Source organism: Nesoenas mayeri (genome assembly GCF_963082525.1).
Source record: "Nesoenas mayeri genome assembly, chromosome: 31".
NCBI lineage: Eukaryota > Metazoa > Chordata > Aves > Columbiformes > Columbidae > Nesoenas > Nesoenas mayeri.
This window is the reverse complement of record NC_137567.1, coordinates 97,570-122,447: the sequence shown is the minus strand read 5'-3', so window position 1 is coordinate 122,447 and position 24,878 is coordinate 97,570. Positions and strand designations below refer to the sequence as shown.

At 63.8% G+C, this 24,878-nt stretch overlaps 1 protein-coding gene across 1 annotated transcript in view; it reads right to left on the bottom strand.

Annotated features, from left to right (window-relative positions):
* Positions 1 to 24,878, bottom strand: part of XAB2 (XPA binding protein 2) — a gene marked incomplete at both ends in the record, with an annotated part of 104,677 nt that overhangs the window by 56,483 nt on the left and 23,316 nt on the right. Inside the window, 7 exon segments of the mRNA XM_080361301.1 lie at positions 3,868 to 4,030; positions 7,710 to 7,823; positions 12,599 to 12,730; positions 16,099 to 16,230; positions 21,260 to 21,292; positions 21,294 to 21,380; positions 23,806 to 23,957. Of these exon segments, the coding sequence (XP_080217427.1) occupies positions 3,868 to 4,030; positions 7,710 to 7,823; positions 12,599 to 12,730; positions 16,099 to 16,230; positions 21,260 to 21,292; positions 21,294 to 21,380; positions 23,806 to 23,957 (813 nt within the window).

Genomic DNA, 24,878 nt, shown 5'->3' with positions numbered 1-24,878 from the left:
GGGTCTCAAGGGTGCTATAGGCTGTATATGGCCATGGTGTGATGGGGCAGGACAAACGGCTCCTCCAGCCCCACGTACAGCAGGAAGATCAATGGGGGGCAAGGGGGGGTCAGCACCCACTTATTGAGGGGGGTAATGGGGGTCCCAGGGGGTCCCAAGGGTGCTATAGGCTGTATATGGCCATGGTGTGATGGGGCAGGACAAACGGCTCCTCCAGCCCCACGTACAGCAGGAAGATCAATGGGGGGCAAGGGGGGGTCAGCACCCACTTATTGGGGGGGTCATGGTGGGGTAATGGGGGGTACTGGGGGTCCCAGGAGGTCCCAAGGGTGCTATAGGTTGTATATGGCCATGGTGTGATGGGGCAGGACAAACGGCTCCTCCAGCCCCGCGTACAGCAGGAAGATCAATGGGGGGCAAGGGGGGGTCAGCATCTGCTTTTTGGGGGGGGGCACGGGGGGGTAATGGGGGTCCCAGGGGGTCCCAAGGGTGCTATAGGCTGTATATGGCCATGGTGTGATGGGGCAGGACAAACGGCTCCTCCAGTGTCCCCAGTGTCCCCCATGTCCCCCTAGTGTCCCCAATGTCCCCATGGCCCCCTAGTGCCCCCAATGTCCCCATGGCCCCAAGTCCCCCCAGTGTCCCCAATGTCCCCCTAGTGTCCCCAATGTCCCCATGGCCCCAAGTCCCCCCAGTGTCCCCAATGTCCTCCTAGTGTCCCCAGTGTCCCCATGGCCCCCTAGTGCCCCCAATGTCCCCATGGCCCCAAGTCCCCCCAGTGTCCCCAATGTCCTCCTAGTGTCCCCAGTGTCCCCATGGCCCCCTAGTGTCCCCAGTGTCCCCATGGCCCCAAGTCCCCCCAGTGTCCCCAATGTCCTCCTAGTGTCCCCAGTGTCCCCATGGCCCCCTAGTGCCCCCAGTGTCCGTACTCTTGGTGCATCGGGGGGGCAGCCTGAACCCCTCCTGTCCCCCTGGTGTCCCCAATGTCCCTGGTGTCCCTATGTCCCCCATGTCCCCCAACGTCTCCAGTGCCCCCTGTCCCCCCATGTCCCCCCAACGTCCCCATGTCCCCCCAATGTCCCCATGTCCGTACTCTTGGCGTATCGAGGGGGGCAGCCTGAACCCCTCCTGTCCCCCAAGTGTCCTCAATGTCCCCAGTGCCCCCATGTCCCCCCACTGCCCCCATGTCCCCCCTAATGTCCCCCTAGTGTCCCCAATGTCCACACTCTTGGCGTATCGGGGGGGGCAGCCTGAACCCCTCCTGTCCCCCTGGTGTCTCCAACGCCCCTGGTGTCCCTATGTCCCCCCAATGTCCCCATGTCCCCCCAGTGTCCCCATGTCCCCCCATGTCCCGGTGTCCGTACTCTTGGTGTATTGGGGGGGCAGCCTGAACCCCTCCTGTCCCCTTGGTGTCCCCAACGTCCCTGGTGTCCCTATGTCCCCCCAATGTCCCCATGTCCCCCCAGTGCCCCCATGTCCCCCCAGTGTCCCCATGTCCATACTCTTGGTGTATCGGAGGGGAAGCCTGAACCTCTCCTGTCCCCCTGGTGTCCCCAATGTCCCTGGTGTCCCTATGTCCCCCAGTACCCCAACGTCCCCAGTGCCCCCATGTCCCCCCAGTGTCCCTATGTCCCCGCAATGTCCCCATATCCCCCCAGTGTCCCCATGTCTCCCCAATGTCCCCATGTCCCCCCAATGTCCCCAGTGTCCCCACTCTTGGTGTATCAGGGGGACAGCCTGAACCCATCCTGTCCCCCCAGTGTCCCTAATGTCCCCAATGTCCCCATGTCCCCCTAGTGCCCCCAATGTCCCCATGGCCTCAAGTCCCCCCAGTGTCCCCAATGTCCCCCTAGTGTCCCCAATGTCCCCATGGCCCCAAGTCCCTCCAGTGTCCCCAATGTCCCCCTAGTGTCCCCAATGTCCCCATGGCCCCCTAGTGCCCCCAATGTCCCCATGGCCCCAAGTCCCCCCAGTGTCCCCAATGTCCCCCTAGTGCCCCCAATGTCCCCATGGCCCCAAGCCCCCCCAGTGTCCCCAATGTCCTCCTAGTGTCCCCAGTGTCCCCATGGCCCCAAGCCCCCCCAGTGTCCCCAATGTCCTCCTAGTGTCCCCAGTGTCCCCATGGCCCCAAGTCCCCCCAGTGTCCCCAATGTCCTCCTAGTGTCCCCAGTGTCCCCATGGCCCCCTAGTGCCCCCAGTGTCCGTACTCTTGGTGCATCGGGGGGGCAGCCTGAACCCCTCCTGTCCCCCTGGTGTCCCCAATGTCCCTGGTGTCCCTATGTCCCCCATGTCCCCCAACGTCTCCAGTGCCCCCTGTCCCCCCATGTCCCCCCAACGTCCCCATGTCCCCCCAATGTCCCCATGTCCGTACTCTTGGCGTATCGAGGGGGGCAGCCTGAACCCCTCCTGTCCCCCAAGTGTCCTCAATGTCCCCAGTGCCCCCATGTCCCCCCACTGCCCCCATGTCCCCCCTAATGTCCCCCTAGTGTCCCCAATGTCCGTACTCTTGGCGTATCGGGGGGGGCAGCCTGAACCCCTCCTGTCCCCCTGGTGTCTCCAACGCCCCTGGTGTCCCTATGTCCCCCCAATGTCCCCATGTCCCCCCAGTGTCCCCATGTCCCCCCATGTCCCGGTGTCCGTACTCTTGGTGTATTGGGGGGGCAGCCTGAACCCCTCCTGTCCCCTTGGTGTCCCCAACGTCCCTGGTGTCCCTATGTCCCCCCAATGTCCCCATGTCCCCCCAGTGCCCCCATGTCCCCCCAGTGTCCCCATGTCCATACTCTTGGTGTATCGGAGGGGAAGCCTGAACCTCTCCTGTCCCCCTGGTGTCCCCAATGTCCCTGGTGTCCCTATGTCCCCCAGTACCCCAACGTCCCCAGTGCCCCCATGTCCCCCCAGTGTCCCTATGTCCCCGCAATGTCCCCATATCCCCCCAGTGTCCCCATGTCTCCCCAATGTCCCCATGTCCCCCCAATGTCCCCAGTGTCCCCACTCTTGGTGTATCAGGGGGACAGCCTGAACCCATCCTGTCCCCCCAGTGTCCCTAATGTCCCCAATGTCCCCATGTCCCCCTAGTGCCCCCAATGTCCCCATGGCCTCAAGTCCCCCCAGTGTCCCCAATGTCCCCCTAGTGCCCCCAATGTCCCCATGGCCCCAAGTCCCTCCAGTGTCCCCAATGTCCCCCTAGTGTCCCCAATGTCCCCATGGCCCCCTAGTGCCCCCAATGTCCCCATGGCCCCAAGTCCCCCCAGTGTCCCCAATGTCCCCCTAGTGTCCCCAATGTCTCCATGGCCCCAAGTCCCCCCAGTGTCCCCAATGTCCCCCTAGTGTCCCCAGTGCCCCCATGTCTCCCTAGTGCCCCCAATGTCCCCATGGCCCCAAGTCCCCCCAGTGTCCCCAATGTCCCCCTACTGTCCCCAGTGTCCCCATGGCCCCAAGTCCCCCCAGTGTCCCCAATGTCCCCATGGCCCCCTAGTGCCCCCAATGTCCCCATGGCCCCAAGTCCCTCCAGTGTCCCCAATGTCCCCATGTCCCCCTAGTGCCCCCAGTGTCCCCAATGTCCCCCTAGTGCCCCCAATGTCCCCATGGCCTCAAGTCCCCCCAGTGTCCCCAATGTCCCCCTAGTGTCCCCAATGTCCCCATGGCCCCCTAGTGCCCCCAATGTCCCCATGGCCCCAAGTCCCCCCAGTGTCCCCATGTCCCGGTGTCTGTACTCTTGGCGTATCAGGGGAGCAGCCTGAACCCCTCCTGTCCCCCTGGTGTCCCCAATGTCCCTGGTGTCCCTATGTCCCCCAGTACCCCAATGTCCCCGGTGCCCCCATGTCCCCCCAGTGTCCCCATGTCCCCCCAATGTCCCCATGTCCGTACTCTTGGCGTATCGGGGGGGGCAGCCGTCCAGCGCCTGTTCGAACAGGTCCCGCGTCCGCTCCAGCTTGCGCCCGCCGTACCGCGCCACGAACTTGGTGAGGTACGTGTGCCACACGTCGGCCACGTGCGGCCAGCGGAACAGCGCGATGCCGCGCTCGTACGCCTGCAACACAGTGACAGTGTCCCCACGGTGTCCCCACAATGTCCCCATAGGTCCCCAGGGTCCCCACGGTGTCCCCATGCATCCCCATGTCCCGCTCGTACACCTGCAACCAACAGCAACAGTGTCCCCCCAATGTCCCCATGTCCCACTCGTACGCCTGCAACACAGTGACAGTGTCCCCAGTGTCCCCACAATGTCCCCATAGGTCCCCAGGGTCCCCACGGTGTCCCCATGGCTCCCCATGCATCCCCATGTCCCGCTCGTACACCTGCAACCAACAGCAACAGTGTCCCCCCAATGTCCCCATGTCCCACTCGTACGCCTGCAACACAGTGACAGTGTCCCCACAGTGTCTCCAATGTCCCCACAGTGTCCCCAGGGTCCCCATGTCCCGCTCGTACACCTGCAACACAGTGACAGTGTCCCCAGTGTCCCCACAGTGTCCCCATAGGTCCCCAGGGTCCCCCTAGTGTCCCCATGTGTCCCCATGTCCCGCTCGTACACCTGCAACCAACAGCAACAATGTCCCCCCAATGTCCCCATGTCCCACTCGTACGCCTGCAACACAGTGACAGTGTCCCCAGGGTCCCCACAGTGTCCCCATAGGTCCCCAGGGTCCCCCCAGTGTCCCCATGTCCCGCTCGTACACCTGCAACCAACAGCAACAGTGTCCCCCCAATGTCCCCATGTCCCACTCGTACGCCTGCAACACAGTGACAGGGTCCCCATGTCCCCACAGTGTCCCCATGTCCCACTCGTACGCCTGCAACACAGTGACAGTGTCCCCACAGGGTCCCCAGGGTCCTCATGTATCCCCAGGGTCCCCACAGTGTCCCCATGTCCCACTCGTACGCCTGCAACACAGTGACAGTGTCCCCAGGGTCCCCAATGTCCCCACAGTGTCCCCCAAAGTCCCCATGTCCCGCTCGTACGCCTGCAACACAGTGACAGTGTCCCCAGGGTCCCCCCAGTGTCCCCATGTCCCGCTCGTACACCTGCAACCAACAGCAACAGTGTCCCCCCAATGTCCCCATGTCCCACTCGTACGCCTGCAACACAGTGACAGGGTCCCCATGTCCCCACAGTGTCCCCATGTCCCACTCGTACGCCTGCAACACAGTGACAGTGTCCCCACAGGGTCCCCAGGGTCCTCATGTATCCCCAGGGTCCCCACAGTGTCCCCATGTCCCACTCGTACGCCTGCAACACAGTGACAGTGTCCCCACAGTGTCCCCAATGTCCCCACAGTGTCCCCAGGGTCCCCATGTCCCGCTCGTACGCCTGCAACACAGTGACAGTGTCCCCAGGGTCCCCCCAGTGTCCCCATGTCCCGCTCGTACACCTGCAACCAACAGCAACAGTGTCCCCCCAATGTCCCCATGTCACACTCGTATGCCTGCAACACAGTGACAGTGTCCCCACAGTGTCCCCAATGTCCCCACAGTGTCCCCATGTCACACTCGTATGCCTGCAACACAGTGACAGTGTCCCCACAGTGTCCCCAATGTCCCCACAGTGTCCCCATGTGTCCCCATGCATCCTCATGTCCCGCTCGTACACCTGCAACCAACAGCAACAATGTCCCCCCAGTGTCCCCATGTCCCACTCGTATGCCTGCAACACAGTGACAGTGTCCCCACAGTGTCCCCAATGTCCCCCCAGTGTCCCCATGTCCCGCTCGTACACCTGCAACCAACAGCAACAGTGTCCCCCCAATGTCCCCATGTCCCACTCGTACGCTTGCAACACAGTGACAGTGTCCCCAGTGTCCCCACAATGTCCCCATAGGTCCCCAGGGTCCCCACGGTGTCCCCATGTGTCCCCATGTCCCGCTCGTACACCTGCAACCAACAGCAACAGTGTCCCCTCAATGTCCCCATGTCCCACTCGTACGCCTGCAACACAGTGACAGTGTCCCCACGGTGTCCCCAGTGTCCCCACAGTGTCCCCAATGTCCCCACAGTGTCACCATGTGTCCCCATGTCCCGCTCGTACACCTGCAACCAACAGCAACAGTGTCCCCCCAATGTCCCCATGTCCCACTCGTATGCCTGCAACACAGTGACAGTGTCCCCACAGTGTCCCCAATGTCCCCACAGTGTCCCCACGTCCCACTCATATGCCTGCAACACAGTGACAGTGTCCCCACAGTGTCCCCAATGTCCCCACAGTGTCCCCATGTCCCACTCGTATGCCTGCAACACAGCAACAGTGTCCCCACAGTGTCCCCATGTCCCACTCGTACGTCTGCAACACAGTGACAGTGTCCCCAGGGTCCCCATGTGTCCCCACAGTGTCCCCAATGTCCCCAGTGTCCCCATGTGTCCCCATGTCCCCATGTGTCCCCACAGTGTCTCCATGTCCCCGTGTCCCCATGTCCCCATGTGTCCCCGTGTCCCCCAGTGTCCCCAGTGTCCCCGCAGTGTCCCCATGTCCCCCAGTGTCCCTGTGTCCCCGCAGTGTCCCCATGTCCCCAGTGTCCCCGCAGTGTTCCCATGTCCCCATGTGTCCCCATGTCCCCATGTGTCCCCAGGGTCCCCATGTCCCCCAGTGTCCCCATGTCCCCATGTCCCCCAGTGTCCCCATGTCCCCAGTGTCCTCATGTCCCCAGTGTCCCCATAGTGTCCCAATGTGTCCCCAGGGTCCCCAGGGTCTCAATGTCACCACAGTGTCCCCATGTCCCACTCGTATGCCTGCAACCAACAGCACCCTGTCCCCATGTCCCCGCAGTGTCCCCATGTCCCAATGTGTCCCCGTGTCCCCAGTGTCCCCATGTCCCCGCAGTGTCCCCATGTCCCCCCAGTGTCCCCATGTGTCCCCAGGGTCCCCATGTCCCCCAGTGTCCCCATGTCCCCATGTCCCCCAGTGTCCCCGTGTCTCCAGTGTCCTCATGTCCCCAGTGTCCCCACAGTGTCCCCATAGTGTCCCAATGTGTCCCCAGGGTCCCAATGTCACCACAGTGTCCCCATGTCCCGCTTGCATGCCTGAAACACAACAGTGCCATGTCCCCATGTCCCCGCAGTGTCCCCATGTCCCCAGTGTCCCCATGTCCCCAGTGTCCCCATGTCCCCCCAGTGTCCTCATGTCCCCGCAGTGTCCCCATGTCCCCATGTGTCCCTGTGTCCCCAGTGTCCCCGCAGTGTCCTCATGTCCCCGCAGTGTCCCCATGTCCCCATGTGTCCCCATGTCCCGCAGTGTCCCCATGTCCCCCAGTGTCTCCATGTCCTCCAGTGTCCCCGTGTCCCCATGTGTCCCCGTGTACCCGCAGTGTCCTCATGTCCCCGCCGTGCCCCCATGTCCCCCAGTGTCCCCATGTCCCCATGTCCCCCAGTGTCCCCGTGTCCCCAGTGTCCTCATGTCCCCATGTGTCCTCGTGTCCCCAGTGTCCCCGCAGTGTCCCCATGTGTCCCCGTGTCCCCATGTCCCGCAGTGTCCCCATGTCCCCCAGTGTCTCCATGTCCCCGCAGTGTCCCTATGTCCCCCAGTATCCTCGTGTCCCCCCAGTGTCCCCATGTCCCCATGTCCCCGCAGTGTCCCCATGTCCCAATGTCCCCGCAGTGTCCCCATGTGTCCCCAGTGTCCCCATGTCCCCGCAGTGTCCCCATGTCCCAATGTCACCACAGTGTCCCCATGTGTCCCCATGTGTCCCCATGTCCCCGCAGTGTCCCCATGTCCCCACCTTGAAGCTGTCCTCGAAGTAGCCGTGCTCCTCCAGGAACAGCCCGTAGTTGATGACGATCTGGGGGGTGGCGATGCGCAGGTCCAGGATGCGCTCGTACACCGCACGGGTCGACTGGGGGGGACACGGGGGGGGTCAGCACCCCAAAATACACCCCCAGACACCCCCCGGGGTCAGCACCCAAAACCAGACACCCCAAACACCCAGGGATCAGCACCCAAAGACAGACACCCCCAATACCCAGGGGTCAGCACCCTCGTACACCGCACGGGTCGACTGGGGGGGACAGGGGGGTCAGCACCCCAAAATACACCCCCATACACCCTCATACAGCCCCTGGGGTCAGCACCCTCATACACCAACCACATGGACTGGGGGGGCACCCAAAACTGGGGTCAGCACCCAACAATGGGGCACCCCATACACCCCCCGGGGTCAGCACCCAATGACAGACACCCCAAACACCCCCCAGGGTCAGCACCCAAAACCAGGCACCCCCAGATACCCAGGGGTCAGCACCCTCATACACTGACTGCATGGACTGGGGGGGCACCCAAAACTGGGGTCAGCACCCAACAATGGGGCACCCCAAACACTCCCTGGGCTCAGCACCCAAAAACAGGCACCCTCAGACACCCAGGGCTCAGCACCCTCATACACTGACTGCATGGACTGGGGGGGCACCCAAAACTGGGGTCAGCACCCAACAATGGGGACCCCAAACACCCCCCGGGGTCAGGACCCTCATACACTGACCAGGTGGACGGGGGGGGCACCCAAAACTGGGGTCAGCACCCAAAATGCACCCCTATACACCTCCCAGGGTCAGCACCCAACAATGGGGCACCCCATACACCCCCCGGGGTCAGCACCCAATGACAGACACCCCAAACGCCCCCCAGGGTCAGCACCCAAAACCAGGCACCCCCAGACACCCAGGGCTCAGCACCCTCATACACTGACTGCATGGACGGGGGGGGCACCCAAAACTGGGGTCAGCACCCAAAACCAGGCACCCCCAAATACCCAGGGGTCAGCACCCTCGTACACCGCACGGGTCGACTGGGGGGGACACGGAGGTCAGCACCCCAAAATACACCCCCAGACACCCCCCGGGGTCAGCACCCAAAACCAGGCACCCCAAACACCCAGGGGTCAGCACCCAAAGACAGACACCCCCAATACCCAGGGGTCAGCACCCTCGTACACCGCACGGGTCGACTGGGGGGGACACGGGGGGTCAGCACCCCAAAATACACCCCCATACACCCTCATACAGCCCCTGGGGTCAGCACCCTCATACACCAACCACATGGACTGGGGGGGCACCCAAAACTGGGGTCAGCACCCAACAATGGGGCACCCCATACACCCCCTGGGGTCAGCACCCAATGACAGACACCCCAAACGCCCCCCCAGGGTCAGCACCCAAAACCAGGCACCCCCAGACACCCAGGGCTCAGCACCCTCATACACTGACTGCATGGACTGGGGGGGGCACCCAAAACTGGGGTCAGCACCCAACAATGGGGCACCCCAAACACCCCCCGGGGTCAGCACCCTCATACACTGACCAGGTGGACGGGGGGGGCACCCAAAACTGGGGTCAGCACCCAAAACCAGGCACCCCCAAATACCCAGGGGTCAGCACCCTCGTACACCGCACGGGTCGACTGGGGATACGGGGGGTCAGCACCCCAAAATACACCCCCATACACCCCCCAGGGTCAGCACCCAACAATGGGGCACCCCATACACCCCCTGGGGTCAGCACCCAATGACAGACACCCCAAACACCCCCTGGGGTCAGCACCCAAAACCAGGCACCCCCAAACACCCAGGGGTCAGCACCCTCATACACCGACTGCATGGACTGGGGGGGCACCCAAACTGGGGTCAGCACCCAACAATGGGGCACCCCAAATACCCCCTGGGCTCAGCACCCAAAAATGGGGCACCCCCAGGGGTCAGCACCCTCGTACGCCGACCAGGTGGACTGGGGAAAATGGGGTGTCAGCACCCACAAAGGGGTTGGGGACACCATGGGGAGGTTGGTGACACTCAGGGTGGGTTGGGGACCCCATGGGGGTATCAGTGACCCCATGGGGGTGTCGGTGACCCCATGGGGGTGTTGGGGACCCCATGGGGGGGTCCCAGGGGTGTCACCCACCTGGAAGGTCCCCAGGCCCTGGGGTGGGTTGGTGACCCCATGGGGAGGTTGGTGACACTCAGGGTGGGTTGGGAACCCCATGGAGGTGTCGGTGACCCCATGGGGGTGTTGGGGACCCCATGGGGGTGTCAGTGACCCCATGGTGGGGTCCTGGGGGTGTCACCCACCTGGAAGGTCCCCAGGCCCTGGGGTGGGGTTGGGGACCCCATGGGGACATTGTTGACACTCAGGGTGGGTTGGGGACCCCATGGGGGAGTCGGTGACCCCATGGAGGTGTCAGTGACCCCATGGGGGTGTTGGGGACCCCATGGGGGGGTCCCAGGGGTGTCACCCACCTGGAAGGTCCCCAGGCCCTGGGGTGGGTTGGTGACCCCATGGGGAGGTTGGTGACACTCAGGGTGGGTTGGGGACCCCATCGGGGAGTCGGTGACCCCATGGAGGTGTCAGTGACCCCATGGGGGTGTTGGGGACCCCATGGGGGGGTCCCAGGGGTGTCACCCACCTGGAAGGTCCCCAGGCCCTGGGGTGGGGTTGGTGACCCCATGGGGAGGTTGGTGACACTCAGGGTGGGTTGGGGACCCCATGGGGGTGTCATTGACCCCATGGGGGTGTTGGGGACCCCATGGGGGGGTCTTGGGGGTGTCACCCACCTGGAAGGTCCCCAGGCCCTGGGGTGGGGTTGGTGACCCCATGGGGAGGTTGGTGACACTCAGGGTGGGTTGGGGACCCCATGGGGGGGTTGGTGACCCCATGAGGGTGTCAGTGACCCCATGGGGGTGTCGGTGACCCCATGGGGGGGTCCCAGGGGTGTCACCCACCTGCAAGGTCCCCAGGCCCTGGGGTGGGTTGGTGACCCCATGGGGAGGTTGGTGACACTCAGGGTGGGTTGGGGACCCCATGGGGGTGTCAGTGACCCCATGGGGGTGTTGGGGACCCCATGGGGGGGTCCTGGGGGTGTCACCCACCTGGAAGGTCCCCAGGCCCTGGGGTGGGGTTGGGGACCCCATGGGGAGGTTGGTGACACTCAGGGTGGGTTGGGGACCCCATGGGGGTGTTGGGGACCCCATGGGGGTGTCAGTGACCCCATGGTGGGGTCCTGGGGGTGTCACCCACCTGGAAGGTCCCCAGGCCCTGGGGTGGGGTTGGGGACCCCATGGGGAGGTTGGTGACACTCAGGGTGGGTTGGGGACCCCATGGGGGGGTTGGTGACCCCATGGGGGTGTCATTGACCCCATGGGGGTGTTGGGGACCCCATGGGGGGGTCCTGGGGGTGTCACCCACCTGGAAAGTCCCCAGGCTCTGGACGTGCGTTGGTGACCCCATGGGACATTGCTGACACTCAGGGTGGGTTGGTGACCCCATGGGGAGGTTGGTGACACTGAGGGTGGCTTGGGGACCCCATGGGGGTGTCGCTGACCCCGTTGCGGGGTCCTGAGGGTGTCACCCACCTGGAAGGTCCCCAGGCCCTGGGGTGGGTTGGAGACCCTGGGGGTGGGTTGGTGACCCCATGGTGGGGTTGGTGACACTCAGGGTGGGTTGGGGACCCCATGGTGGGGTTGGTGACACTCAGGGTGGGTTGGGGACCCCATGGGGGTGTCAGTGACCCCATGGGGGTGTTGGGGACCCCATGGGGGGGTCCCGGGGGTGTCACCCACCTGGAAGGTCCCCAGGCCCTGGGGTGGGGTTGGGGACCCTGGGGTGGGGTTGGTGAGCCCAGGGGACATTGTTGACACTCAGGGTGGGTTGGGGACCCCATGGGGGGGGGTTGGGGACCCCATGAGGGTGTCGGTGACCCCATGGTGGGGTCCTGGGGGTGTCACCCACCTGGAAGGTCCCCAGGCCCTGGAGTGGGTTGGTGACCCCATGAGGAGGTTGGTGACACTCAGGGTGGGTTGGGGACCCCATGGGGGTGTCGCTGACCCCATGGGGGTGTCAGTGACCCCATGGGGGTGCTGGTGACCCCATGTGGGGGTCCTGGGGGTGTCACCCACCTGGAAAGTCCCCAGGCTCTGGACGTGCGTTGGTGACCCCATGGGACATTGCTGACACTCAGGGTGGGTTGGTGACCCCATGGGGAGGTTGGTGACACTGAGGGTGGCTTGGGGACCCCATGGGGGTGTCGCTGACCCCGTTGCGGGGTCCTGAGGGTGTCACCCACCTGGAAGGTCCCCAGGCCCTGGGGTGGGTTGGAGACCCTGGGGGTGGGTTGGTGACCCCATGGTGGGGTTGGTGACACTCAGGGTGGGTTGGTGACCCCATGGGTGGGTTGGTGACACTGAGGGTGGGTTGGGGACCCCATGGGGGTGTCGGTGACCCCATGGAGGTGTCGGTGACCCCATGGGGGGGTCCCAGGGGTGTCACCCACCTGCAAGGTCCCCAGGCCCTGGGGTGGGTTGTGACCCCATGGGGAGGTTGGTGACACTCAGGGTGGGTTGGGGACCCCATGGGGGTGTCAGTGACCCCATGGGGGTCTCAGTGACCCCATGGGGGTGCTGGTGACCCCATGTGGGGGTCCTGGGGGTGTCACCCACCTGGAAGGTCCCCAGGTCCTGGGGTGGGGTTGGGGACCCCATGGGGAGGTTGGTGACACTCAGGGTGGGTTGGTGACCCCATGGGTGGGTTGGTGACACTGAGGGTGGGTTGGGGACCCCATGGGGGTGTCAGTGACCCCATGGGGGTGTTGGGGACCCCATGGGGGGGTCCCGGGGGTGTCACCCACCTGGAAGGTCCCCAGGCTCTCCTCCAGGTCGGCCAGCATGGCCCAGACCTTGAGGGACTTGTAGAGGCGGTTCTGCACGGGCTCGGAGCTGTCGAAGTACTCGGCGCGGCGCGCGGGCAGCGCGGTGGCTCGCTGGGGACACCGGGGACACGGGGACACGTCAGGGACACGCACGGCTGAGCCCCCCTCACCCTCCCGATGTGGGGGGAAAGGGACCCAGGAGTGCCCACAGGGGACCCAGGAGTTCCCATAGGGGACCCAGGAGTGCCCACAGGGGACTCACGAGTGCCCACAGGGGACCCAGGAGTGCCCACAGGGGACCCAGGTGTCCCCTTTAGGGGACCAAGATGTCCTGTTAAGGGACCCAGGAGTTCCCATAAGGGACCCAGGAGTGCCCACAGGGGACCCAGGAGTGCCCACAGGGGACCAAGATGTCACTTCAGGGGCCCGGATGTCCTGTTAAGGGACCCAGGTGTTCCCATAGGGGACCCAAGTGTCACTTTAGGGGACCCAGGAGTTCCCTTATGGGACCCAGGTGTCACTTTAGGGGACCCAGGAATCACTTTAGGGGACCAAGATGTCACTTCAGGGGCCCAGATGTCCTGTTAAGGGACCCAGGAGTTCCCATAGGGGACCCAGGAGTGCCCATAGGGGACCCAGGAGTTCCCTTAGGGGACTCAAGTGTCACTTTAGGGGACCCACGAGTGCCCATAGGGGACCCAGGAGTGCCCACAAGGGACCCAGGAGTGCCCATAGGGGACCCAAGAGTGCCCACAGGGGACCCAGGAGTGCCCACAGGGGACCCAGATGTCACTTCAGGTGCCCAGATGTTCTGTTAAGGGACCCAGGAGTTCCCATATGGGACCCAGGTGTTCCCTTAGGGGACCCAAGTGTCACTTTAGGGGACCCACGAGTGCCCACAGGGGACCCAGGAGTTCCCACAGGGGACCCAGGAGTCACTTTAGGGGACTCAGGCATCCTCTTAGGGGACCAAGATGTCACTTCAGGGACCCAGGAGTTCCCATAGGGGACCCAGGAGTTCCCTTAGGGGACCCAGGTGTTCCCTTAGGGGACCAAAGAGTGCCTACAGGGGACCCAGGAGTCACTTTAGGGGACCCAAGTGTCACTTTAGGGGACCCACAAGTTCTCATAGGGGACCCAGGAGTTCCCTTAGGGGACCCAGATGTCCCGTCAAGGGACACAGGAGTTCCCATAGGGGACCCAGGTGTCACTTTAGGGGACACAGGAGTGCCCACAAGGGACCCAGGAGTCACTTCAGGGAACCCAGGTGTCACTACAGGGGACCCAGGAGTGCCCATAGGGGACCCAGGTGTTCCCTTAGGGGACCCAGGAGTCACTTCAGGGGATCCAGGTCTCACTTTAGGGGACCCAGGAATTCCCTTAGGGGACCCAAGTCTCACTTTAGGGGACCCAGGAATTCCCTTAGGGGACCCAAGTGTCACTACAGGGGACCCAGGTGTTCCCATATGGGACCCAGGAGTTCCCTTATGGGACCCAGGTGTTCCCATATGGGATCCAGGAGTTCCCTTAGGGGACCCAGATGTCACTTCAGGGGCCCAGATGTTCTGTTAAGGGACCCAGGAGTTCCCATAGGGGACCCAGGCGTCACTTTAGGGGACTCACGAGTGCCCATAGGGGACCCAGGTGTTCCCTTTAGGGGACCAAGATGTCCTGTTAAGGGACCCAGGAGTGCCCACAGGGGACCCAGGAGTGCCCACAGGGGACCCAAGTGTCACTTTAGGGGATCCAGGTGTTCCCATAGGGGACCCAAGTGTCCCTTTAGGGGACCCAGATGTCCCCACTGTCCCCAGTGACCCAAACCAGGTTTGGGGACCCCCCCCAGGTTTGGGGACCCCCCACTACCCACAGGATGCTCAGGGCCCCATGTAGTGTCTCAGCTCCACCCCCCCAAGCCCCAGGGGACCCAGGCGTCCGGCCGCATCCCCACTGTCCCCAGGGACCCCCTTTCAGATTTGGGGACCCCCCCAGATTTGGGGACCCCCCCATAGGTTTGGGGACCCCCCGCTACCCACAGGATGCTCAGGGTCCCATGTAGTGTCTCAGCTCCACCCCCCCAAGCCCCAGGGGACCCAGGCGTCCGGTTGCATCCCCATTGTCCTCAGGGACCCCCCTTCAGATTTGGGGACCTCCCCAGATTTGGGGACCCCCCCATAGGTTTGGGGACCCCCTGCTACCCACAGGATGCTCAGGGCCCTATGTAGTGTCTCAGCTCCACCCCCCCAAGCCCCAGGGGACCCAGGCGTCCGGCTGCATCCCCATTGTCCCCAGGGGACCCATCCCAGGTTTGGGGACCCCCCCAAGATTTGGGGACCCCCCCATAGGTTTGGGGACCCCCCGCTACCCACAGGATGCTCAGGGCCCCATGCAGTGTCTCAGCTCCACCCCCCCAAGCCCCAGGGGACCCAGGCGTCCGGTTGCATCCCCATTGTCCCCAGGGGACCCCCCCCAGGTTTGGGGACCCCCCCATAGGTTTGGGGACCCCCTGCTACCCACAGGATGCTCAGGGCCCCATGTAGTGTCTCAGCTCCACCCCCCCAAGCCCCAGGGGACCCAGGCGTCCGGCCGCATCCCCACTGTCCCCAGGGACCCCCCTTCAGATTTGGGGACCCACCCCCAGATGTGGGGACCCCTCCATAGGTTTGGGGACCCCCCGCTACCCACAGGATGCTCAGGGCCCCATGTAGTGTCTCAGCTCCACCCCCTCAAGCCCCAGGGGACCCAGGCGTCCGGCCGCATCCCCACTGTCCCCAGGGACCCCCCTTCAGATTTGGGGACCCCCCCAGATTTGGGGACCCCCCCATAGGTTTGGGGACCCCCCGCTACCCACAGGATGCTCAGGGCCCCATGTAGTGTCTCAGCTCCACCCCCCCAAGCCCCAGGGGACCCAGGCGTCCGGTTGCATCCCCATTGTCCCCAGGGGACCCACCCCAGGTTTGGGGACCCCCCCAGATTTGGGGACCCCCCCATAGGTTTGGGGACCCCCCCGCTACCCACAGGATGCTCAGGGCCCCATGTAGTGTCTCAGCTCCACCCCCCCAAGCCCCAGGGGACCCAGGCGTCCGGCTGCATCCCCATTGTCCCAGGGGACCCACCCCAGGTTTGGGGACCCCCCTATAGATTTGGGGACCCCCCCGTACCCGCAGGATGCTCACGGCCTCCTGGTAGTTGTGGTGTCCCAGCTCCACCCCCCCAAGCCCCAGGGGACCCAGGCGTCCGGCCGCATCCCCACTGTCCCCAGGGACCCCCCTTCAGATTTGGGGACCCTCCCAGATTTGGGGACCCCCCCATAGGTTTGGGGACCCCCCGCTACCCACAGGATGCTCAGGGCCCCATGTAGTGTCTCAGCTCCACCCCCCCAAGCCCCAGGGGACCCAGGCGTCTGGTTGCATCCCCATTGTCCCCAGGGGACCCACCCCAGGTTTGGGGACCCCCCTATAGATTTGGGGACCCCCCCGTACCCGCAGGATGCTCAGGGCCTCCTGGTAGTTGTGGTGTCTCAGCTCCATCTCGCCGAACTCGCACCAAACAGCCGCCAGGTCCTCGACGCGGCGGAACCGCACGCGGGTGGCCTTGGTCAGGATGGTGCGGGCCTGGGGACACCGGGGGACAATGGGGACAATGGGGACCATGGGGACATGGGGGGACACGGGGGGACAGGTAGAGCTGGGGAGATGGGGGACAGGCAGGTTTGAGGACATATGAGGATGGGGACAGTTTGGGGGAGATGGGGGGACACCGATGGGTTGGGGACACCGATGGTTTGGGGACATCAATGGTTTGGGGACAGTGACAGTTTGGGGGATATGGGGGGACACTCAGGGTTTGGGGACACTGATGGTTTGGGGACACCGATGGTTTGGGGACACATGGGGACGGTGACAGTTTGGGGGAGATGGGGGGACACCGATGGTTTGGGGACAGTGACAGTTTGGGGGAGATGGGGGGACACTGATGGTTTGGGGACACATGGGGACAGTGACAGTTTGGGGGAGATGGGGGACACTGATGGTTTGGGGACACCGATGGTTTGGGGACACACATGGGGACAGTGACAGTTTGGGGGAGATGGGGGGACACCGATGGGTTGGGGACACCGATGGTTTGGGGACACATGGGGACAGTGACAGTTTGGGGCAGATGGGGGGACACCAATGGTTTGGGGACACCGATGGTTTGGGGACAGTGACAGTTTGGGGGATATGGGGGGACACCGATGGTTTGGGGACACTGATGGTTTGGGGACACATGGGGATAGTGACAGTTTGGGAGAGATGGGGGGACACCGATGGTTTGGGGACACTGATGGTTTGGGGACACATGGGGACAGTGACAGTTTGGGAGAGATGGGGGGACACCGATGGTTTGGGGACACTGATGGTTTGGGGACACATGGGGACAGTGACAGTTTGGGAGAGATGGGGGGACACCGATGGTTTGGGGACACCGATGGTTTGGGGACAGTGACAGTTTGGGGGATATGGGGGGACACCGATGGTTTGGGGACACTGATGGTTTGGGGACACATGGGGATAGTGACAGTTTGGGGGGATGGGGGGACACAAGGGACAGGCAGGTGTGGGGACATGGGGACAGTGACAGTTTGGGGGAGATAAGAGGACACCCAAGGTTTGGGGACACCAATGGTTTGGGGACATCAATGGTTTGGGGACACCGATGGTTTGGGGACACCAATGGTTTGGGGACACCAATGGTTTGGGGACACATGGGGACAGTGACAGTTTGGGGGAGATGGGGGGACATCGATGGTTTGGGGACACTGATGGTTTGGGGACACGGGGGTACACCCAGGGTTTGGGGACACAGGAGACAGGCAGGTTTGGGGACATATGGGGACAGTGACAGTTTGGGGGAGATGGGGGGACACCGATGGTTTGGGGACACATGGGGACACCGATGGTTTGGGGACACCGATGGTTTGGGGACACATGGGGACAGTGACAGTTTGGGGCAGATGGGGGGACACAGATAGTTTGGGGAGATGAGGGGACACTGATGGGTTGGGGACATATGGGGACACTGACAGTTTAGGGGAGATGGGGGGACACCCAGAGTTTGGGGACAACGATGGTTTGGGGACACCGATGGGGACAGTGACAGTTTAGGGGAGATGGGGGGACACCGATGGTTTGGGGACACCGATGGGTTGGGGACACCGATGGGGACAGTGACAGTTTAGAGGAGATGAGGGGACACCAATGGTTTGGGGACACCGATGGTTTGGGGACACATAGGGACAGTGACAGTTTGGGGCAGATGGGGGGACACCAATGGTTTGGGGACATCAATGGTTTGGGGACACCGATGGTTTGGGGACACCGATGGTTTGGGGACACATGAGGACAGTGACAGTTTGGGGCAGATGGGGGGACACTGATGGTTTGGGGACACCGATGGTTTGGGGACATCAATGGTTTGGGGACACCGATGGTCTGGGGACACCGATGGTTTGGGGACACATGGGGACAGTGACAGTTTGGGGCAGATGGGGGGACACCAATGGTTTGGGGACACCGATGGTTTGGGGACAGTGACAGTTTGGGGGATATGGGGGGACACCGATGGTTTGGGGACACTGATGGTTTGGGGACACATGGGGATAGTGACAGTTTGGGAGAGATGGGGGGACACCGATGGTTTGGGGACACTGATGGTTTGGGGACACATGGGGACAGTGACAGTTTGGGAGAGATGGGGGGACACCGATGGTTTGGGGACACCAATGGTTTGGGGACAGTGACAGTTTGGGGGAGATGGGGCGACGCCGATGGTTTGGGGACATCGATGGTTTGGGGACACATGGGGATAGTGACAGTTTGGGGGAGATGGGGGGACACAGGGGACAGGCAGGTGTGGGGACATGGGGACAGTGACAGTTTGGGGGAGATAAGGGGACACCCAAGGTTTGGGGACACCAATGGTTTGGGGACATCAATGGTTTGGGGACACCGATGGTTTGGGGACACCGATGGTTTGGGGGGACACATGGGGACAGTGACAGTTTGGGGGAGATGGGGGGACACCGATGGTTTGGGGACACTGATGGTTTGGGGACACGGGGGTACACCCAGGGTTTGGGGACACAGGAGACAGGCAGGTTTGGGGGACATATGGGGACAGTGACAGTTTGGGGGAGATGGGGGGACACCGATGGTTTGGGGACACATGGGGACACCGATGGTTTGGGGACACCGATGGTTTGGGGACACATGGGGACAGTGACAGTTTGGGGCAGATGGGGGGACACAGATAGTTTGGGGAGATGAGGGGACACTGATGGGTTGGGGACATATGGGGACACTGACAGTTTAGGGGAGATGGGGGGACACCCAGAGTTTGGGGACAACGATGGTTTGGGGACACCGATGGGGACAGTGACAGTTTGGGGGAGATGGGGGGACACTGATGGTTTGGGGACACTGATGGGTTGGGGACACCGATGGGTTGGGGACACCGATAGGGACAGTGACAGTTTAGAGGAGATGAGGGGACACCAATGGTTTGGGGACACCGATGGTTTGGGGACACATAGGGACAGTGACAGTTTGGGGCAGATGGGGGGACACCAATGGTTTGGGGACATCAATGGTTTGGGGACACCGATGGTTTGGGGACACCGATGGTTTGGGGACACATGGGGACAGTGACAGTTTGGGGGAGATAGGGGGACACCGATGGTTTGGGGATACCGATGGTTTGGGGACACGTGGGGACAGTGACAGTTTGGGGGAGATGGGGGGACACCCAGGGTTTGGGGACACAGGGGACACTTGGGGGACACTCAAGGGACAGGCAGGTTTGGGGACACTGGGGACAATTGGGGTCCCAGGACGTGCCAGGTGGGTGGGTGTCCCAGAGGTGGCAGTCGGTGTCCCCAGGAGGTGACAGTCGGTGTCCCCAGGAGGTGACAGGCGGGTGGGTGTCCCCAGGGTGACAGTTAGATGGGTGTCTCAGGGTGACAGTGTCCCCAGAGGTGACAGTCGGTGTCCCCAGGGGTGACAGGTGGGTGGGTGTCCCAGGGGTGACAGTCGGTGTCCCCAGAGGTGACAGTCGGTGTCCCCAGAGGTACCAAGTGGGTGGGTGTCTCAGGAGGTGACAGTCGGTGTCCCCAGGAGGTGACAGGCGGGTGGGTGTCCCAGGGTGACAGTCGGTGTCCCCACAGGTGCCAAGTGGGTAGGTGTCTCAGGAGGTGACAGTCGGTGTCCCCAGGAGGTGACAGGTGGGCGAGTGTCCACAGGAGGTGATAGGTGGGTAGGTGTCCCCAGGAGGTGACAGTTAGGTGGGTGTCCCAGGGGTGACAGTCGGTGTCCCCGGGGGTGCCAGGTGGGTGGGTGGGTTGGTGTCCCCACAGGTGCCAGGTGAGTGGGTGTCCCCAGGGGTGACAGTCGGTGTCCCCACAGGTGCCAGGTGGGTGGGTGTCTCAGGAGGTGACAGTCGGTGTCCCCAGGAGGTGACAGGTGGGCGAGTGTCCACAGGAGGTGATAGGTGGGTAGGTGTCTCCAAAGGTGACAGGCGGGCGGGTGTCCCCAGGAGGTGACAGTTAGGTGGGTGTCCCCGGGGGTGCCAGGTGGGTGGGTGGGTTGGTGTCCCCACAGGTGCCAGGTGGGTGGGTGTCCCCAGGGGTGACAGTCGGTGTCCCCAGGGGTGACAGGTGGGTGGGTGTCCCCAGGGGTGACAGGCGGGCAGGTGTCCCCAGGAGGTGACAGTTAGGTGGGTGTCTCAGGGTGACAGTCGGTGTCCCCAGGAGGTGACAGTCGGTGTCCCCGGGGGTGCCAAGTGGGTGGGTGTCTCAGGAGGTGACAGTCGGTGTCCCCAGAGGTGACAGTCGGTGTCCCCAGGAGGTGACAGGCGGGTGGGTGTCCCAGGGTGACAGTCAGTGTCCCCACAGGTGCCAGGTGGGTGGGTGTCTCAGGAGGTGACAGTCGGTGTCCCCAGGGGTGACAGTCGGTGTCCCCACAGGTGTCAGGTGGGTGGGTGTCTCAGGAGGTGACAGTTGGTGTCCCTGGGAGTGCCAGGTGGGTGGGTGTCTCAGGAGGTGACAGTCGGTGTCCCCAGGAGGTGACAGGTGGGCGAGTGTCCACAGGGGTGACAGGTGGGCGAGTGTCCACAGGAGGTGACAAGTGGGTGGGTGTCCCCAAAGGTGACAGGTGGGCGGGTGTCCCCAGGAGGCGACAGTTAGGTGGGTGTCCCAGGGGTGACAGTTAGGTGGGTGTCCCAGGGTGACAGTTGGTGTCCCCAGGGGTGCCAGGTGGGTGGGTGTCCCCAGGGGTGACAGTCGGTGTCCCCACAGGTGCCAGGTGGGTGGGTGTCCCCAGGGGTGACAGTCGGTGTCCCCACAGGTGCCAGGTGGGTGGTTGTCCCCAGAGGTGACAGTCGGTGTCCCCAGGAGGTGACAGGTGAGTGGGTGTCCCAGGGTGACAGTCAGTGTCTCCACAGGTGCCAGGTGGGTGGGTGTCTCAGGAGGTGACAGTCGGTGCCCCCACTGGTGCCAGGTGGGTGGGTGTCTCAGGAGGTGACAGTCGGTGTCCCCAGGGGTGACAGGTGGGTGGGTGTCCCCAGGGGTGACAGTCGGTGTCCCCAGGGGTGACAGGTGCCACTCACGTCCTCCAGCTGCCCGTTGTCCTCGTAGAAGCGGGGCGAACGCCACCCAGAGCCCGTGGGGCCGGCCCGTGGCCTTCTGGGGGTCCACGGTGCGCACGGCCTCGGTGTACGTGCTGATGATCTGGGGACAAAGGGGACAATGGGGACACCGCGGGGACGGGGGACAATGCGGACACCCCCCAGGTGCACGGCCTCGGTGTACGTGCTGATGATCTGGGGACAAAGGGGACAATGGGGACACCGCGGGGACGGGGGGACAATGGGGACACCCCTCGGTGTACGTGCTGATGATCTGGGGACAAAGGGGACAATGGGGACACCGCGGGGACGGGGGACAATGGGGACACCCCTCGGTGTACGTGCTGATGATCTGGGGACAATGGGGACAGCCCCACTGTCACCCCCTAAGTGTCCCTGTGTCCCCCTACACCCCACATCCCCATCACCCCCCGAGTGTCCCTGGTGTCCCCAGTGTTCCCCTACACCCCACGTCCCCATCACCCCCCAAGTGTCCCTGTGTCCCTGAGTCCCCGTCACCCTCCAAGTGTCCCTGGTATCCCCCTACACCCCACATCCTCATCACCCCCCGAGTGTCCCCGTGTCCCTGGTGTCCCTGAGTCTCCGTCACCCCCCAAGTGTTCCCAGTGTCCCCCTACACCCCACGTCCCCATCACCCCCCAAGTGTCCCCGTGTCCCCCTACACCCCACATCCCCATCACCCTCGATTGTCCCCATGTCCCTGAGTCCCCATCACCCCCCAAGTGTCCCCCTACACCCCATGTCCCTATCATGCCCCAAGTGTCCCTGCTGTCCCCAGTGTCCCCCTACACCCCACATCCCCATCACCCCCAGAGTGTCCTCAGTGTCCCTCTACACCCCACATCCCCATCACCCTCCAAGTGTCCCCGGTGTCCCCAGTGTCCCCCTACACCCCACATCCCCATCACCCCCGATTGTCCCCGTGTCCCTGAGTCCCCATCACCCCCCAAGTGTCCCCAGTGTCCCCCTACACCCCACATCCCCATCACCCCCCGAGTGTCCCCGTGTCCCTGGTGTCCCTGAGTCCCCGTCACCCCCCAAGTGTTCCCAGTGTCCCCCTACACCCCACGTCCCCATCACCCCCCAAGTGTCCCCGTGTCCCCCTACACCCCACATCCCCATCACCCCCGATTGTCCCTGTGTCCCTGAGTCCCCATCACCCCCCAAGTGTCCCCCTACACCCCATGTCCCTATCATGCCCCAAGTGTCCCTGCTGTCCCCAGTGTCCCCCTACACCCCACATCCCCATCACCCCCCGAGTGTCCCCGTGTCCCTGGTGTCCCTGAGTCCCCGTCACCCCCCAAGTGTTCCCAGTGTCCCCCTACACCCCACGTCCCCATCACCCCCCAAGTGTCCCCGTGTCCCCCTACACCCCACATCCCCATCACCCCCGACTGTCCCTGTGTCCCTGAGTCCCCATCACCCCCTAAGTGTCCCCCTACACCCCATGTCCCTATCATGCCCCAAGTGTCCCTGCTGTCCCCAGTGTTCCCCTACACCCCACATCCCCATCACCCCCAGAGTGTCCCCAGTGTTCCCCTACACCCCACATCCCCATCACCCCCAGAGTGTCCTCAGTGTCCCTCTACACCCCACATCCCCATCACCCTCCAAGTGTCCCCGGTGTCCCCAGTGTCCCCCTACACCCCACATCCCCATCACCCCCGATTGTCCCTGTGTCCCTGAGTCCCCATCACCCCCCAAGTGTCCCCAGTGTCCCCCTACACCCCACATCCCCATCACCCCCCGAGTGTCCCCGTGTCCCTGGTGTCCCTGAGTCCCCGTCACCCCCCAAGTGTTCCCAGTGTCCCCCTACACCCCACGTCCCCATCACCCCCCAAGTGTCCCCGTGTCCCCCTACACCCCACATCCCCATCACCCCCGATTGTCCCTGTGTCCCTGAGTCCCCATCACCCCCCAAGTGTCCCCCTACACCCCATGTCCCTATCATGCCCCAAGTGTCCCTGCTGTCCCCAGTGTTCCCCTACACCCCACATCCCCATCACCCCCAGAGTGTCCCCAGTGTCCCCCTACACCCCACATCCCCATCACCCCCCGAGTGTCCCCATGTCCCTGGTGTCCCTGAGTCCCCGTCACCCCCCAAGTGTCCCCCTACACCCCATGTCCCCATCACCCCCCAAGTGTCCCCTGTGTCTCCCTACACCCCACATCCCCATCACCCCCTGAATGTCCCTGGTGTCCCTGTGTCCCCCTACACCCCACATCCCCATCACCCCCCGAGTGTCCCTGGTGTCCCCAGTGTCCCCCTACACCCCACATCCCCATCACCCCCGCTGAGTGTCCCTGTGTCCCCATATACCCCACGTCCCCAATACTCCCTGACTGTCCCTGGTGTCCCCAGTGTTCCCCTACACCCCACATCCCCATCACCCCCGATTGTCCCCGTGTCCCTGAGTCCCCATCACCCCCCAAGTGTCCCCGTGTCCCCCTACACCCTGAGTCCCCATCACCCCCGAGTGTCCCCGTGTCCCCCCCGGTGTCCCCACCTGCTGGGGCTGTCCCTCGTACAGCTGCACGCGCTTGTGCCACTCGTGCACGTTGTGCGGGTTCTGGCGCAGCAGGACGCTGTTCAGCAGCAGCGGCCGCCGCGACATCAGCCGCTCGAACCGCGCCAGCCGCAGCTCCAGCTCCACCTCCCCTGGGGACACAGGGGACACGGGGACACGTCAGGGGACATGGGGGATCAGGGGACATGGGGGACATGGGGGGGTCAGGGGACATGGGGGACACGGGAGGATCAGGGGACACAGGGGACATGGGGGACACGGGAGGATCAGGGGACATGGGGGGATCAGGGGACATGGGGGACATGGGGGGATCAGGGGACATGGGGGACATGGGGGACACGGGGGGATCAGGGGACACAGGGGACATGGGGGACATGGGGGGATCAGGGGACATGGGGGACATGGGGGACACGAGGGGATCAGGGGACATGAGGGACACGGGGGACACGGGGGGATCAGGGGACATAGGGGACACGGGGGACACGGGGGGATCAGGGGACACAGGGGACATGGGGGACACAGGGGGGTCAGGGGACATGGGGGACATGGGGGGATCAGGGGACATGGGGGGGTCAGGGGACACGGGGGACATGGGGGGATCAGGGGACATGAGGGGGTCAGGGGACATGGGGACACAGGGGGGTCAGGGGACATGGGGGACACAGGGGGGTCAGGGGACATGAGGGGGTCAGGGGACATGGGGACATGGCGGGGTCAGGGGACATGGGGACATGAGGGGGTCAGGGGACACGGGGACATGGGAGGGTCAGGGGACATGGGGGACACAGGGGGGGTCAGGGGACAGGTGGACACGGGGGGATCAGGGGACATGGGGGGATCAGGGGACATGGGGACATGGGGGGGTCAGGGGACATGGGGGACACAGGGGGGTCAGGGGACAGGTGGACACGGGGGGATCAGGGGACATGGGGGACATGGGGGGATCAGGGGACACGGGGGACACGTCAGGGGACACGGGGGGATGAGGGGATCAGGGGACATGGGAGTAGCAGGGGGACCAGGGAAACTGAGGCACAAACCCCCAAACCCCC